Genomic DNA, 17,103 nt, shown 5'->3' with positions numbered 1-17,103 from the left:
TTAGTTGAAGCTATTTGCCTCGCATGAAAATAGGGTAGAAGAGTTAACTTCTTCCTTTCTTGGTGGGAATCTAAAATGGTGAGTGTTCAACTGTATGTAAGATACTCTGCTCTTTATTACCTGATTTAAGGGAGCCAGGGGCCTTTCATAGTCTTCATCTCCTGTCCTCTGAGACCTCCATTGAGATGAGGAGGGAGGTAGTCTGTCAAGAAGAAATGGAGCGGAGAAAGTGGAGCAGAAATTCTGCAGAGCAAGAGAGTGGTTATTAGTATGCTGAGTAAAATGTCTTCTGTGCTTTCATACTCCTGCTTTCATATTCATCCTCTTAATGATAAAAAAAATTAGACAACATAAGGGACTAAAACGTAGGACTAGCATTCATCTCTCCACTCTGGCTCTGTTTCATGGGTTTGTTTGTGAAAGCTGGGATATTATCTCAGTGCTCCCATCTGTCCCATTCTCACAGCTATGACCCAAGGAGTGGTCTCAGAAAACAACTCTTCTGTGAAGGAGTTCATCCTGCTGGGCTTGACACAGCAGCCGGAGCTCCAGCTGCCTCTCTTCTTCCTCTTCCTGGGAATCTATGTGGTCTCCATGGTAGGGAACCTGGGCTTGATCGTTCTGATTGTTTTGAATCCTCACCTGCACACCCCCATGTACTACTTTCTCTTCAACCTTTCCTTCACAGATCTCTGCTACTCCTCTGTCATAACCCCCAGAATGCTGGTGGGTTTTGTGAAGCAGAACATCATCTCTCATGCTGAGTGCATGACTCAGCTCTTTTTCTTCGCCTTCTTGGTTATTGATGAGTGTTGTATTTTGACAGCAATGGCCTATGACAGATACGCTGCCATCTGTAAGCCCCTGCTTTATAAGGTCACCATGTCCCCTCAGGTCTGCTTTGTGCTGATGGTGGGTGGGTACACAGTAGGGTTTGTGGGTGCCATAGCTCACACAGTGTCTATGCTGAGACTCACCTTCTGTGATGGCAACATCATCAATCACTACATGTGTGACATACCCCCTCTCCTGAAACTCTCCTGCACAAGCACCTCCATTAATGAACTTGTGGTTTTCATTGTGGTGGGTGTCAGTATAATAGTTCCCAGTGTCACTGTCTCTGTTTCTTATACCTTGATCCTCTCTAATATCCTCCGCATCCATTCTACAAAGGGCAGGTCCAAGGCCCTCAGCACCTGCAGCTCCCACATGATTGCTGTTTCTCTGTTTTTTGGATCATCATCATTCATATATTTTAAGTCTTCTCCTGTCGGGTCAGTGGATCAAGATAAGATATCCACAGTGTTTTATACCGTGGTGGTTCCCATGATGAATCCCTTCATCTACAGTTTGAGGAACAAAGATGTACAAATTGCACTGAGTAAGACTTTGAAGAAAAAGAGTTCACTTGAGTAGAAGATGTATTGATCTGCATGATGAATCCCAGTATGGGCATATACATGACACATAAAGGACAGAGAGAAGAAGCAACCAGTGCAATAAAATGCAAATGATTAAGTGACAAAGAAAATTAAATTGATTACAGAAATGGTTTCTTAAGTACATATAAGACAAGTAAGAGAGAGGTTATTTTCTAAGTTATTAGCAGAAATTGCACAATTTAAAAGAGAAAAAACAGGGTAATAATAATTCCAGAAAAGGCAAGATGGTCTAATTTTGAAGTTGAACTTTTCTAGAATTCTTGTGTAGTTGTCATGGCATAAGTGACTGTCAGCCAACCATTTGCATATTGATTAAATAAATTTCAATTAAGCACTGCAGATTTTGTTTGGGGCAATTTTCTGGTTTGAAAAGGGCACAAGCATGTGGTATTTTGGTTTCTGGTCTCTTCTTACTTTATTCTTAAGGGAGGCCAAAGATTTTCCTCTGATTTAAAATTGTAGCAATTTTAAAAGGTACAAATGGTATTTATTAATTAAGAAATATAAGTTGAGCATTTATCCTGTCCTTGGATGATCTTAAAAATAAGAATAATATGATGAAGAAGGTACTAATTATCTATGGTCTCAAAAGTCTAATTGGTTACAGTAAGGTAGAGACCAGGTAAGGTCCTTGTGAGCAAGAAAATCCAGAAGATGAAGAACAATTACACAAAGATATATCTGATTACACAGGAGGAGTGCTGTGGTGATCCTTACATAACAGAGATGGTATAGAAACTTACTATGTGCTTTTTGTTGCCTGGTCAGGACAGGCTGTGCTGAGGATGGGATGCACAATCTGAGTTTGCTGATAGACCAGTCAGTAGAGCTTTCCAGGAAGACTGAAGACCTGGACATAACCATCAGATGCAGGAACAACTTTGATGCTTATGAGTCATGAGAAATAGGTGATTGTGACTCTGGTGTGGTAGACGAGAGGTAAATACAGAAGTATACGGTGTAGTGGAAAATAACTAGGGGTCACAGTTCATGTATTTGGGCAGTGAAGGAGAAAATAGTAGTTTGCTTATTTTTATTTATTTATGGTAGTGCTAAGGATAGAGCTGGCAGGATTTCAAGTATTAGACAATGTCCTACTACATCCCAGGACCCTGAAAAACATAATAAAAATCTAGGTGCTATTAGTTACTCAAAGAACTTAGCTCTTCCTTGCATTTATTTATTTATTTATTTATTTATTTATTTATTTATTTATTTATTTATTTATTTTGGTTTCAGGATTATCTATTCCTCACAATGGCCTTGAACCATTGAACTTAAGCGGTACTGGTATATGAACTTACTACATAGCCAGAATTACATCTTCTGCCCGTTTCAAAATCCTGTTTGTGTTTGTTTATATAGACAGCCATGGAGATTTCAGGATCAGTTTGTCGTTAAAGCTATGAGGTAACTTGCTATAAGGTCCATAGAATTGCCATGACCCTCAGGAAGGGTGATGTTTCTTTGGCTGATTCTGCATTTATAAGAGAAGATGAGTGAGAGACATATCAACTAAAACATGAACACAAGACAGATGGAAATATCATTAATCCTTTGTTTTCGCTTTTTCTATACATGTATCTACACTTGGAGAGTCCACTAGATCAGTACCCAGGCAGTCTAGTTTTGAGTCAAGATCCTAAGAGTTTTATTATTGGTGTTCTCTTAGTATTTGTGTTTTCATATTAAGTGAAAGTTTCAATTATTTAGAAGTGATTACTTCCAGGAAAGTGCACACAGAGATGTCCTATAATCCCATTTGACAGGAACTTAGGAAGTCCCATTCTAGAGTTGTAAAGCACAGCTCCAGTTATTACTCTAAATGTGCAGTCAGGATTAGCAGATACATGACCCATAATGAAGTCACTTCCAAGTAGAGGTGATCATAGAAATTACATTGTCTCTGCAAGTGGTAAGAAAATTTCCGGGGCTATCTTTCAGAACCAGAAGTAAGAATATGGTTGATAAGTCCACATTTGATTCAGATTAAGTCATACTTAATATGAATGCATAAACGCAAGAGAACAGCAATAACAAAAATCATAGGACCTTGACTCAAAACTAGACTGCATGGACCAAAATCCGACGGTCTGTCTAAGTGTAGACACTTTTACTGAGAAAGCAAAAACACAGGATATCTCCAGCTGTCTCGTGTTCCTGTCTTAGTTGACACGTCTCTCACTCACCTTATCAGTCATAATTGTTTAATTATGTATATTCACCTTTGAAACATTTCTTCCTCTAGTTAAACCTAAAATTCATGTCATCCTCCCAGAGAAAGTCTGAAATTTTTCATTAGTAATTTTCATTTCCCCAAATATCCACTGTAATTGACTGGTTTCCCTGCCTTTAAATGGTTAGTTTTACTTGCTTTCTTGTGGTGATTGAATAGGTCAGACATACTGAGTGTCTAGAATCAGGACTTTGTTCTAGGACTTAGACTACAGCAGACTGTCATCGTATGAGAGTATTTAGAGAGAGGGCTGTAGGTACATGATGAGATAAAGTGAGTTCTTTAGCCTGGGTCCAGATTTAAACTGACATCTAAACAGTGCTCTTTTAAGGAGAGAAAACAAGGGCTGAGGAGATTGCTCCATAGGTAAAGAGATTACAGGGCAAGTGCGAGATCCTGAGTTTGAATCCCCTAAACCTATGCAAAACTGAGCCTTGTTGCAAGCATCTATGTCTTAGTGCTCCTAGGATGAGATATAAGGCAGAGAATCCCTGGATGCTCCTGAACAAGTGCCATGGGTAGCAGTAACCAACAAAGGTGATCCTGTGTTTAAAATGGTGGAAAGATGACCAATGCCTCCGGTTGTTTCTGCGTTTGACCTCCACATTAGTGCAGTGGGACATGTGTGTTCACACTCATACATACACACAGAAAACAATATATATAAACACATGAAAAAATTGAAATCATTTCTTCTAGATTCAGGAACAAGATAAATAAATCCCCTGTCTCTCCTCCTGTTCAATACAGTGCTTGAAGTCTTAGCTAGAGCAATAAGACAGCTGCAGAAGATCAAGGAGATACAAACAGAAAAATAAGAAACCAAAATATTTTTATTTGTAGGTGATATGATTTCACACATAAGAAACTAAAGACTAAAGACTCAATAAAAAACAAAGCTGATAAAACACATTCAACAGAATAGCAGAATACAAACCTAGCACAAATACAAATCGTTGTATATTCTAACAGCAAACATACGGAGAAAGAAGTCAGGGTAGTAATCTCATATATAATAGCTTCCAGAATCTTTTGGAATAAATACAACCAAAGAAGATAAATGCTTGTGTAAGAAAATGCTAAGACACTGAGAGAGGGAGGAATGAAGACTCCAGAAAATGGAAAGACTGTGCACGTTCATGATTTACAACAACCTTATTGTGAAAGCAGCCTTCCTACCAAAGCATTCTGCGACTCACTGCAGTCCCATTCAAAATTATACACACACACACACACACACACACACACACACACACACACACACACACACACACACACACATATGTAATTGAGCTGAGGACCATACATGAATTCACATAACCGCAATCACCTCATTTTTTGAGCCAGATGCCAATAACATATATTGCAGGAAAAAATAAAACCTGCCATGAATAAATAAATAAATAAATAAATAAATAAATAAATAAATAAATAAATATTTCAAACCGATTTCCATTTCTCATCTGCCAGAAAGCTCAGCTCCACATGGATTAGGACTCTCAACGTAAGACTTGGTAGGTACCGGAAATGACTTTTCGAGCTGAGCATGTCTCTAGTAGTCCAGGTCTTAAAAGCAATGATTGATAAACAGAACTTATGAAATGAAAAAGCTACTGTATAGGAAAGGATACAGTGTTTTTTTTTTTTCTTTTTTCTTTTTTTCGGTGCTGGGGACCGAACCCAGAGCCTTGCAAGGATACAGTGTTTTGAAGGATGAGGCAGCTTACCATAAACATGCTACCTCTAGGTACAAAGCAATTTTAAAGCCTAAAGGTAAGAAAATACCCCAATGATCAGAATAAGAATAGCCTTATTGGTCCATGTATTTGACTGCTTGGCCCCTATTTGGCATAACTACTTGGGAAGGACTAGGAGGTGTTACACCTGTTAGGAGCAGGTACACTGCTGGGATGGGCTTTGAGGCTTCCAAAGTCCCCAACGTTCATAGTTAGCTTTCTCAGCCTTCTTCTTGTGGATCAAGATGTGAGCACCGTGCCTGGCCGATTGCTGCAGTGCTCCCCACCATGATGGTCATGGAGTCAGCTCTGAAACTATAGATCCCCACTAAAATCGTTCTTTTAACACTTGCCTTGGGAACGAGGGCAGCTGGCTCAAACATGGGTCTGGGTCCCATGACAACATGGTGATTCTGACAGGAAGCGGCTTATCGAAGCACCATTTTCTACCCTCTTAAATCAAGGCAGCTGGCTCATCTCTCCTTTATTCTCTTCCCAAATCCTGTTTTCATGTAAAAGACAAAATAAAGGACTCAATTCTCCTAAAACAAACAAACAAACAAACAAACAAACAAACAAACAAAGGAAACAGAACAAAACCCAAATCCTTGCCTTGGTCATGGTGGTCCTTCTCAGCAATTGGAAAGTAAGAAAAAAAAAAACAGAAACAAATAACCAATTAAAATTAGAGAAAGGAATGAAGCAAAATTCTCAAAGATGAAATACAATTGGCTGAGAAATAGTTTTAAGTGAGAAACATTTTAAGTTCTACCATGAAAATGTAGCTTAAAAAACTACATTGAGATTTCAAATTGCTTCCCTCAGAGTGACTAATGTGAAAAACAAAAACAGTGACAATAAATGGTGACATCAGTGTGAGAAAAGGGAACACTAATTCAAGAGGGGAATGAAAACTGGTGCAGATGTATAGCAATCAGTATGGAGTTGCTATATACTATAGCTATACCAGTCTTCGGTGTGTACTCCGAAGACTATCATAATACAGATCACTTGCTTGTTCATATTCATATCTGCTCACAAATGTCAGCAAATGGAAAACACAAAGAAATTCCCTAATTGATGAATAGATAATGAACATGTGGTAGATTTATATAATGGAATATTACTCAGCTGTTAAGAAAATTCCTAAAAATAATTATTTTGAGTGAGGTAACCCCATGTTTCATGTTACTATATATGTAGGATATGTGCATTTAAGTTGGAGTACTTATGGAGGTAGGAGTCATGTGATTAGGCTTTGGTGAGTGAGAGGGAAGACAGGAAATACGAAGGAAGAAAGGAGAATAATGGAATAGGAAGGACTTGGTGTGGTGGGTGATAGGAGGACAAGATAGAAGTAGGATGGTGAGGAGGGAGAGCTAACATTGAGGACATTTGAGAAAATCATGTGGAAACTTTCCACTTGAGAAGCTTCCTAAAGTATATCACACTCGTATGTAAACTAATTTAAATAACCTCATAATGGTGGAACAACGTTATTCCTAGTCATTATAGGCTATGGAACTACCAGTTCTGGAATGGACTACCAGTTTCGTTGTTGCCAGTCAGTGGTATAACACCAAATATTTCACTTTATTGCCATTGCTCTTGGCTGCTCTCTCGAACTTGATGATGGTGACATCACATATTAAAGGCATTGAACATGGAGAAATCAGGCTGGTTCTGAGCTGGAAGCTTTGTCTCTACTGGCCAGTTTTTATAATGCTGGAAGGCATTATATACACTTTTGGAGGAGAAAATTAGTCATTAGGACTAGCCAGTTCTAAACTGTGAAGTATAGTAATGATCAGTCTCAGGGGATAGACCACACCCAACTGGTTCAATAGTAGCTTGGATATTCTAGGAGAAGCCGGTCATTTCCTGATTTGATTTAGAGTCTCTTTCACAGGATGGCACTTGTGTCTGATACTGTTATCAGAGCCAAGAACCCTGGGCTGGCTAGGTCATCCCCTATGGAATATGATATCACTATAATTCTGCCAAATGTTCACAGTATTAAGCTAACTTTTAATGAATTGTCATCATACCCATATATTAGTTCATCCTTCTATCCTCATTATAAAATCTTCTTTCATCACTAGTGATGAACACAGCATTTGATAACGGACCAGCATATAGATGACTGGAGACTGCAGAGTGCTAAGATGGTTTCTCTACATCATACTCCCTCCTCCCAAGTCTTTGGGGATCAGAATGGGAGAGGGAATGGAGAGATTGTAAAAGCCAGAGGTAGTGGGTGAGTCTAACCAATCCGTGCTTTCAGGATACAACAGAACTGCTGTCCTTATGAATTGATAGTGATCATGTCAACATGTACAAGACTTATACAAAATCAAGCCAGAAATACCCCAGCATGAATAATTTTGGGGGGACAGGCATGAAGTTCTGCCCTATTAGATGAACTTTTGGCTGTTGATGACTCCTGGGGAAGAGAGTCAGTTTTCTTCAAGAATTTGTCTCCCGAGAAACTACACACATCCCAATAGATGGCTGTGCAATCATGTACATGTCGGATGTGCTGAGCATCTTAAATGAGAGAAAAAGAACACATGAAATATGGAAGGTTAATAACGGGAGAATCAATAAAGAATTGGAATAAACTTGATTTAAAAAAATAAATAAATAAAACTAAAGTAAAATCATAAAACAGTATAGTTTTAAGTTGAAAAATCTTGTGGATACAAAAATTTTATATAAGAATATATAGTTTAAATGTGACTATTTTGTATTAATGTAGCAAGTGTTTGGTAGTAAATATAACATACTATAAATGCAGAGTAATGATGAATGTGGGACTAAGATTTGTAGGGAGGAAGTGAATGTTGTAGATGGGGAAGGCGATCAGAGAAAGGGATTTATAATAACCACAGAACAGGAACAAAGTCAATTTCATAAAGAAACACACACGATGGCTGAAATGGTGGGGGACCTGTGGAGACACTGCTTGCTGGATAGAGGTGTTTACCATTCCAAATGATCACCACACAGAATGAAGCATTTGAAGAGCCTGGGATGTTGGTCCTGCATCTGCTATTGATGTAGTATTGATCAAAACCCAACTGCCATGTGAACCTGAGCTTTTCATATGTGAAATATCAGTTATTGACTGAGTGTGTGATGACCATACAACTTGTTCAGTAAGAACAGAGTGAAAATATTCAGCTCATGTGCTTTATTAATGGTTAAAATTAAAATTAAATGTTGTTTCTTTCATTTGTGTTCTTTTTTAAAAATAAACCTTTAAAAGCTGCCAAGGACCATGCAGGAAGAATGACAAATGTCTCTTTCAAGGAATGAGGCCCACAGGTTAGCACAATCACAATGGAGGCACCTCTGTTAAGGCTCTCCTGGGGACCTTGCTGCTGTAGAGTTCTGCTCTGTTTGCTGCCCTCACTTCCCTCTTAATCTAAGAATTGTGGGAAAACCCCAAGGGGGCTTCCAGCCCCTCACTGGGCAGTATCTCTAGCACTCACAGCAATGGTGCTTGATCCCTTTCAGGCATTGCTGCTGGAGCAGATTAATGAATGATTCAATCACCATTCTAGGAAGGAACTTAGAGCTGTACATTGTCAGCCATGACCACCACCCTTAGAAAGCATGTGGAAACAAAAAATTGCTAGTGAAGCGAGGTTAAGACGTTCTCGATACTGTCTTTGATGTAGAAAATTAGGGAACAGTTTAAAGTGCAGAAAGTCACACTCTTAATAATTAAGCAAGGTTCTTTTTTTTTAATGGCCAGGGAACAAGAACAATGGCAGCACTGGCTGACACAACTCCCACTGAAGCCGGACTGCTGCTGATTGATTTCTTGTACACATTTTTTTGCCCTCTGCTTCCTGATATTGTTTAATAAGAACTTCTGTTGAGTAGATATGCGTTCTGAGCATTTAAAGTAGATATGACTGACTTTTATGTAAAAGTTTAGATTTGTCATTCTTTTAAGATTCTTATAAGATTACTTTTTTTTCTATCTTTATTAACTTGGGTGTTTCTTATTTACATTTCAATTGTTATTCCATTTCCTGGTTTCCAGGCCAACATCCCCCTAACCCTTCCCCTTCTCCTTCTATATGGGTTTTTCCCTCCCCACCCTCCCCAATTACCACCTCCCCCCAACAATCACGTTCACTGGGGTTCAGTCTTGGCAGGACCAAGGGCTTCCCCTTCCACTGGTGCTCTTACTAGGCCATTCATTGCTACCTATGAGGTTGGAGCCCAGAGTCAGTTCATGTATAGTCTTTGGGTAGTGGCTTTGTCCCTGGAAACTCTGGTTGGTTGGCATTGTTGTTCGTAGGGGGTCTCAAGCCCCTTCAAGCTCTTTCAGTCCTTTCTAAGATTCCTTCAACGGGGTCCGTTCTCAGTTCAGTGGTTTAATGATGGCATTCGCCTATGTATTTGTTGTATTCTGGCTGTGTCTCTCAGGAGAGATCTACATCTGGTTCCTGTCAGCCTGCAATTCTTTGCTTCATCTTATCTAGTTTGGTGGCTGTATATGTATGGGCCACATGTGGGGCAGGCTCTCAATGGGTGTTCCTTCTGTCTCTGTTCTCAACTTTGCCTCCCTATTCCCTGCCAAGGGTATTCTTATTGCCCTTTTAAAGAAATAGTGAAGCATTTGCATTTTGGTCATCCTTGATTTCCATGTGTTCTGTGCATCTAGGGTAATTCAAGCATTTGGGCTAATAGCCACTTATCAATGAGTGCATACCATGTGTGTTTTTCTGTGAATGGGTTACCTCACTCAGGATGATATTTTCCAGTTCCATCCATTTGCCTATGAATTTCATAAAGTCATTGTTTTTGATAGCTAAGTAGTATTCCATTGTGTAGATGTACCACATTTTCTGTATCCATTCCTCTGTTGAAGGGCATCTGGGTTCTTTCCAGCTTCTGGCTATTATAATAAATAAGGCTGCTATGAACATAGTGGAACATGTGTCTTTGTTGTATGTTGGAGCATCTTTTGGGTATATGCCCAAGAGAAGAATAGCTGGGTCCTCAGGTAGTGCAATGTTCAATTTTCTAATTTCCAGAATGATTGTACCAGTCTGTAATCCCACCAACAATGGAGGAGTGTTCCTCTTTCTCAACATCCTCGCCAGCATTTGCTGTCACCTGAGTTTTTTTTTTTTTCTTTTTTTCTGGAGCTGGGGACGAACCCAGGGCCTTGCAACCCCCTGAGTTTTTGATCTTAGCCATTCTCACTGGTGGGAGGTGAAATCCCAGGGTTGTTTTGACTTGCATTTCCCTTATGAATAAAGATGTTGAACATTTCTTTAGGTGTTTCTCAGCCATTCGGCATTCCTCAGCTGTGAATTATTTGTTTAGCTCTGAACCCCATTTTTTAATAGGGTTATTTGTCTCCCTGTGGTCTAACTTCTTGAGTTCTTTGTAAATTTTGGATATAAGCCCTCTATCTGTTGTAGGATTGATAAAGATCTTTTCCCAATCTGTTGGTTGCCGTTTTGTCCTAACCACAGTGTCCTTTGCCTTACAGAAGCTTTGCAGTTTTATGAGATCCCATTTGTCGATTCTTGATCTTAGAGCATAAGCCATTGGTGTTTTGTTCAGGAAATTTTCTCCAGTGCCCATGTGTTCGAGATGCTTCTCCACTTTTTCTTCTATTAGTTTGAGTGTATCTGGTTTAATGTGGAGGTCCTTGATCCACTTAGACTTAAGCTTTGTACAGGGTGATAAGCATGGATTGATCTGCATTCTTCTACATGTTGACCTCCAGTTGAACCAGCACCATTTGCTGAAAATGCTATCTTTTTTCCATTGGATGGTTTTGGCTCCTTTGTCAAAAATCAAGTGACCTAGGTGTGTGGGTTCAATTCTATTCCACTGGTCTATCTGCCTGTCTCTGTACAATATCATATAGTTTCTTTAACTATTGCTCTGTAAAACTGCTTGAGTTCAGGGATAGTGATTCCCCCGGAAGTCCTTTAATTGTTGAGGATAGTTTTAGCTATCCTGGGTTTTTTGTTATTCCAGATGAATTTGCAAATTGTTCTGTCTAGCTCTATGAAGTATTGGATTGGAATTTTGATGGCACTCAGAGCTATGAGTTTTCCTCTTAGTACAGCTTTCATTGTGTCCCATAAGTTTGATTATGTTGTGCCTTCATTTTCATGCAGTTCCAATTAAGTCTTTAATTTCTTTATTTCTTCCTTGACCAGGTTATCATTGAGTAGAGCATTGTTCAACTTCCATATATATATATATGGACGTTCTTTCCTTATTGTTATTAAAGATCAGCTTTATTCCATGGTGGTCTGATAGGACCCATAGGATTATTTCTATCTTTCTGTATCTGTTGAGGCCTGTTTTGTGCCGGAGTATATGGTAAATTTTGGAGAAAGTACCATGAGGTCGTGAGAAGAAGGTATATCCTTTTGTTTTAGGATAGAATGTTCTATAAATATCTGTTAAGTCCATTTGATTCATAACTTCTGTTAGTCTGTCTATGTCTCTGTTTAATTTCTTTTTCCAAGATCTGTCCATTGATGAGAGTGGGGTGTTGAAATCTCCTACTATTAGTGTGTGAGGTGCAATGTGTGCTTTGAGCTTTAGTAAGGTTTCTTTTATGTTTATAGCTGCCCTTGTATTTGGAGCATAGATATTTAGGATTGAGAGTTCATCTTGGTGGATTTTTCCGTTGATGAATATGACGTGTCCTTCGTTATCTTTTTTTATGACTTTTGGTTGAAAATCGATTTTATTCGATATTAGAATGGCTACTCCAGCTTGCTTCTTTAGACCATTTGTTTGGAAAGTTGTTTTCCAGCCTTTCTCTCTGAGGTAGTGTCTGTCTTTGTCTCTGAGGTGTGTTTCCTGTAGGCAGCAAAATGCTGGGTCCTCATTACATATCCAGTTTATTAATCTGTGTCTTCTTATTGGGGAATTGAGTCCATTGATGTTGAGAGATATTAAGTAATAGTGATTGTTGCTTCCTGTTATCTTTGTATTTGGAGGTGAGATTATGTTTGTGTGCTTTTCTTCTCTTTGTTTTGTTGCAAAAAGATTAGTTTCTTCTTTTTTCTAGGGTGTAGCTTGCTTCCTTTTGTTGGGCTTTATCATTTATTATCCTTTGTAGGGCTGTATTTGTAGAAAGATATTGTGTAAATTTGGTTTTGTCATGGAATATGTTGGTTTCTCCATCTATGTTAATTAAGAGTTTTGCTGGATACCGTAACCTGGGCTGGCATTTGTGTTCTCTTAGGGTCTGTATGACATCTGCCCAGGATCTTCTGGCTTTCATAGTCTCTGGTAAGAAATCTGGTGTAATTCTGATAGGTCTGCCTTTATATGTTACTTGACCTTTCCCCCTTACTGCTTTTAATATTCTTTCTCTTTTTGTGCATTTGGTGTTTTGACTATTATGTGACGGGAGGAGTTTCTTTTCTGGTCCAATCTATTTGGAGTTCTGTAGGCTTCTTGTATGTTTATAGGCATCTCTTTCTTTAGGTTAGGGAAGTTTTCTTCTACAATTTTATTGAAGATATTTACTGGTCCTTTTAGCTGGGAGTCTTCACTCTCTTCTATACCTATTATCCTTAGGTTTGATCTTCTCATTGTGTCCTGGATTTCATGTATGTTTTGGGCTAGGAGCCTTTTCTGTTTTCCATTGTCTTTGACAGTTCTGTCGATGTTTTCTATGGAATCTTCTGCTCCTGAGATTCTCTCTTCTATTTCTTGCATTCTGTCTGTGATGCTTGCATCTATGTCTCTTGATCTCTTCCCTAGGTTTTCTATCTCCTGGGTTGTCTCCCTTTGTGCTTTCTTTTTTGTTTCTATTTCCATTTTTATCTCCTGGATGGTTTTATTCATTTCCTTGTCCTATTTTGTTGTTTTTTCCAGTAGTTCTTTAAGGGATTTTTGTGTTTCTTCTTTAAGGGCTTCTAGTTGTTTACTTGTGTTGTCCTGTATTTCCTTAAGGGAGTTATTTATGACCTTCTTAAAGTCCACCATCATCATGATAAATGTGATTTTAAATCTAGGTCTTGCTTTTCTGGTGTGTTTGGATATTCAGTGTTTGCTTTGGTTGGAGAATTGGGCTCTGATGATGCCATGTAGTGTTGGTTCCTGTTGCTTGGGTTCCTGTGCTTGCCTCTAGCCATCAGGTTGTCTCTGGTGTTACCTTGTTTTGCTATTTCCGACCGTAGCTTGACTGTCCTATAGGCCTGTGTGTCAGGAGTGCTGTAAACCTGTTTTCCTGTTTTCTTTCAGCCAGTTATGGGAACAGAGTGTTCTGCTCTCAGGCATGTAGTTGTTCCTGTCCACTGGCTTTCAGCTGTCCCTGTGGGTGGGAAACAGAAGGGCCTGCCCCTACTTCTCCTGGGTCCCTGTGTGCAGGGGGCCCAGATGGTGCTAGGCGTTTTCCTCTAGAGTCAGAAATGTGGGCAGAGAGTAGTCTCCTCTGGTTTCTCAGGTGTGTCTGCCCCTCTGAAGGTCTAGCTCTCCCTCCCATGGGATTTGTGTACAGGGAGCTGTTTGACTGGGTCCATTCAGATCCGGGTGCAGTGTGGACCGCAAGGCTCCTATCTTCCCATGCCCAGAGGCACTATACAGTTTCCTCTTGGGCCAGGGATGTGGTCAAATGTGGGCAGAAGTGTCGGTCTCTCTTGCCTTGCAGTCTCAGGATTGCCCACACTTTTGGGCGATCAGCTGTCTCTCCCACGGTGTTGGAGAGCAGGGAGCTGTGGTCCAGGGTCAGCAAGGTTCGGGCGCCCATAAGATTACTTTTAAACATAAATAGTAAAAGAATTAATCCTTTCTTTGTACCCACACAGTGCGCCTGTCAATAAGAGGAAGTGGCTGAAAAACTACCTTGCTTGCTTACACTTTGTTAATCTATAACTGGTTGCTTAGTTGTGGGTTTTCATATGTGGGTTCTTGGGAATAATTTGTTTTCTTTAGCTGTACTATGCAATGCTATTTATTGTAAAGGTATTGGGAACTTACTGTTTTTTTCATAGTCATTCACTAGAAAAAAACTAAAGCATAATCACATTGTAATTTTATAGTGCTTGAAAGATTTTGTTGGGATATATGAACCATAGGAGAACATTGTTCTTCCATTCTTCAACTATGTGTATGTCTGTGTATATGTAAAGGTTGTGTGTGAGTATGTTGACATTATTCCTTCCACCCATCAAGTATGTGTATATATGTGTGTGTATGCATGTATATGTATATATGTATATATGATGCATATATATATATGTATGTATATCTTTATATATGTGTGAGAATGTGTTGGAACTCTGCTCTATCCATCAAGTCTGTATATATGTAAAGTTTGTGTGGGTGTGGGTTGGAGTTTACTCCATCTACCAACTGTATGTATGTATGTATGCATAAATGCATGTATGTACATATGTATGTATGTGTCTATCATCATGTATGTTGTATATGTAAAGCTTGTGTGGGTGTGGGTTGGAGTTTACTCCATCTACCAACTGTATGTATGTATGCATAAATGCATGTATGTACATATGTATGTATGTGTCTATCATCATGTATGTTGTATATGTGTATATATACACATACATACATAATACATAATAGATACACACACATACATGCATACATACATACATACGTACATACATACATACATACATATATACATACATGAAATGCTTGGAGCTTTGCTTGTTGGAGCTTTGCTCCAGCTATCCTCTGTGTGAATATGTATGTGTCTGTCAGACTGTCTATATGTATTTGTATGTGTGAAGTTGCTGAAGCTTGCCTTTGCTTCAACCATTCTGTGTATGTGTGTGAATATTTGATTTCTCCTTTTCTTCTCTAACTACTGCCTGTCATAGGCAGTAACCTGCATTGGTATCTGGACCTACTTCAGTCAGCAGCTCTCAGCACTGAGCCCAGTAGCTTGGTTTACCCTATGGTATCAAAGCTGATCTTGGCAAAAAACTAAAGTTTGTTTTATGAATTGAATATTTGCTCTCCTCTTTTGAGCTAATGTTTAATAATATCAGATCTTTAAGTATCTGTTTAATTAAAAAAATCTGTTCATTTAAATTAAGCCTAGTATCAATTACATTTTCTGTTGATTCATTTAATGTTAACATTAAAGAAATGCATGAAGTTAAGGTATTAACATTAATAAGTTGTGACATGTATGTTTCTGCAAAACCACAATCATATTCAAGATGTATCAGTGTAGTAGCTAACCTTAATGTATATCTAAGATTTAAATTTTAATTTTATTATATTTCTAGAAAAATAATAAAAATGTACTTATCTAGAATTTAAAACAAATGAAACTTATTATATAGAATTGGAAGACACTGGATATAACACAGTAAATGATAAATTGAAAGGCAAGCAATTCAAGGACAATATGTTTGGAAATAAAATAAAGACAACAACAATAACAACAAAAGACCCCCGATATTAGTTAAAAGTGAAGAGGCATAAATTTGTGCAGCTCTGCAATATCCCTTTGTCTTTGGAATTACCAAGCAAAGGTGCAAATGCAGGAATGAAAACAATTTTTGAAACTTGCTTGAATTAAAATTTCTCAAAGTTGAGAGGCATAGGCCCTACAGCTGCCAAACTCAGTTATCACCAGATGAATGGATGATGAAAATCTGCCACGTAAATAAAATGGAACTCCAAGGAAGAATAAAATAACTACATTGGTCCCTTTATTTCAAAGGCAAATTTTCATTACAAGCTGCTACAAAAGTCTTGCATTTGACCACATCATTATACATTATACACTTTGTAATATACCTGTTAAAATGTGACCTCATCATGGCTTCTTTATGGTCTGTGCTCTTCTTTTTATAGTGTTTCAGATTTACTTTAATTTACATGGAAAATATTAGTAATGAGGATGTGAATTAGAACTGACTTAAATTTGTAAAGTTGACCCAAAATTCTATGTGAAAGATCTTTTCTTTTTTATTCCTTCTTGATTTTTTAAAATTGGATATTTTATTTATGTACATTTCAAATTTTATCCCCTCTCCCCGTTTCCCCTCTGCAAGTCCCCTATCCCATCCCACCTTACCCTGCTTCTATGAGGGTGCTCTCCCACCCACCACACACTCCTGCCTCACAACCCCAACATTCCTCTACACTGGGGCATGGAGCCTTCATAGGACCAAGGTCCTCTCCTCACATTGATACCAGATAAGACCCCCTCAGCTCCTTCAGTCCTTTTCCTAACTCCTCCATTGAGGTTTCTGTGATCAGTCCAATGGTTGGCCATGAGCATCTGCCTCTGTATCCTTTGTCAGGATCTGGCAAAGCCTCTTAGGAGACAGCTATATCAGACTCTTGTCAGCAAGCACTTCTTGGCATCCACAATAGTGTCTGGGTTTAGTGTCTGCATATGGGATGGATCACCAGGTGGGGCAGTCTCTGGATAGCCTTTCCTTTAGTCTCTGCTCCGCCGTTTGTCCCTGTATTTCCTTTAGACAGGAGCAATTCTGGGTTAAAATTTTGGAGATGGGTTTATTGATCAGACTATGTGAAGTAGAAAGATCCATTCTTAAATATTTTGGTGACAGCCCAGACAAAAGGACACAGACACAAGACTGGAAGCATTGAATTTTGCCACCTGGCCTTCATACTTGCCAGCAAGTTTATTACTCCATTGCTGCAAATGCTATATTTCTTTGCTAATATTAGAACT

At 38.8% G+C, this 17,103-nt stretch overlaps 1 protein-coding gene across 1 annotated transcript; it reads left to right on the top strand.

Annotated features, from left to right (window-relative positions):
• Positions 1-468: 468 nt before the first annotated feature.
• LOC116907732 (olfactory receptor 145-like) lies at positions 469-1,416 on the top strand. The gene has a single exon (XM_032910859.1). The coding sequence runs from the start codon at positions 469-471 to the stop codon at positions 1,414-1,416; it is 948 nt and encodes a 315-aa protein (XP_032766750.1).
• Positions 1,417-17,103: the final 15,687 nt, after the last annotated feature.

This window comes from Rattus rattus, chromosome 8 (assembly GCF_011064425.1).
Source record: "Rattus rattus isolate New Zealand chromosome 8, Rrattus_CSIRO_v1, whole genome shotgun sequence".
In the NCBI taxonomy this organism is placed as follows: Eukaryota; Metazoa; Chordata; class Mammalia; order Rodentia; family Muridae; genus Rattus; species Rattus rattus.
Note: the sequence above shows the minus strand (reverse complement) of the source record. Positions and strands in the feature narration are given on the sequence as shown.

What these genes read in the sequence shown, in the direction of transcription:
- LOC116907732 (XM_032910859.1), top strand. Translation starts at nt 469, where the DNA reads ATGACCCAAGGAGTGGTCTCAGAAAACAACTCTTCTGTGAAGGAGTTC.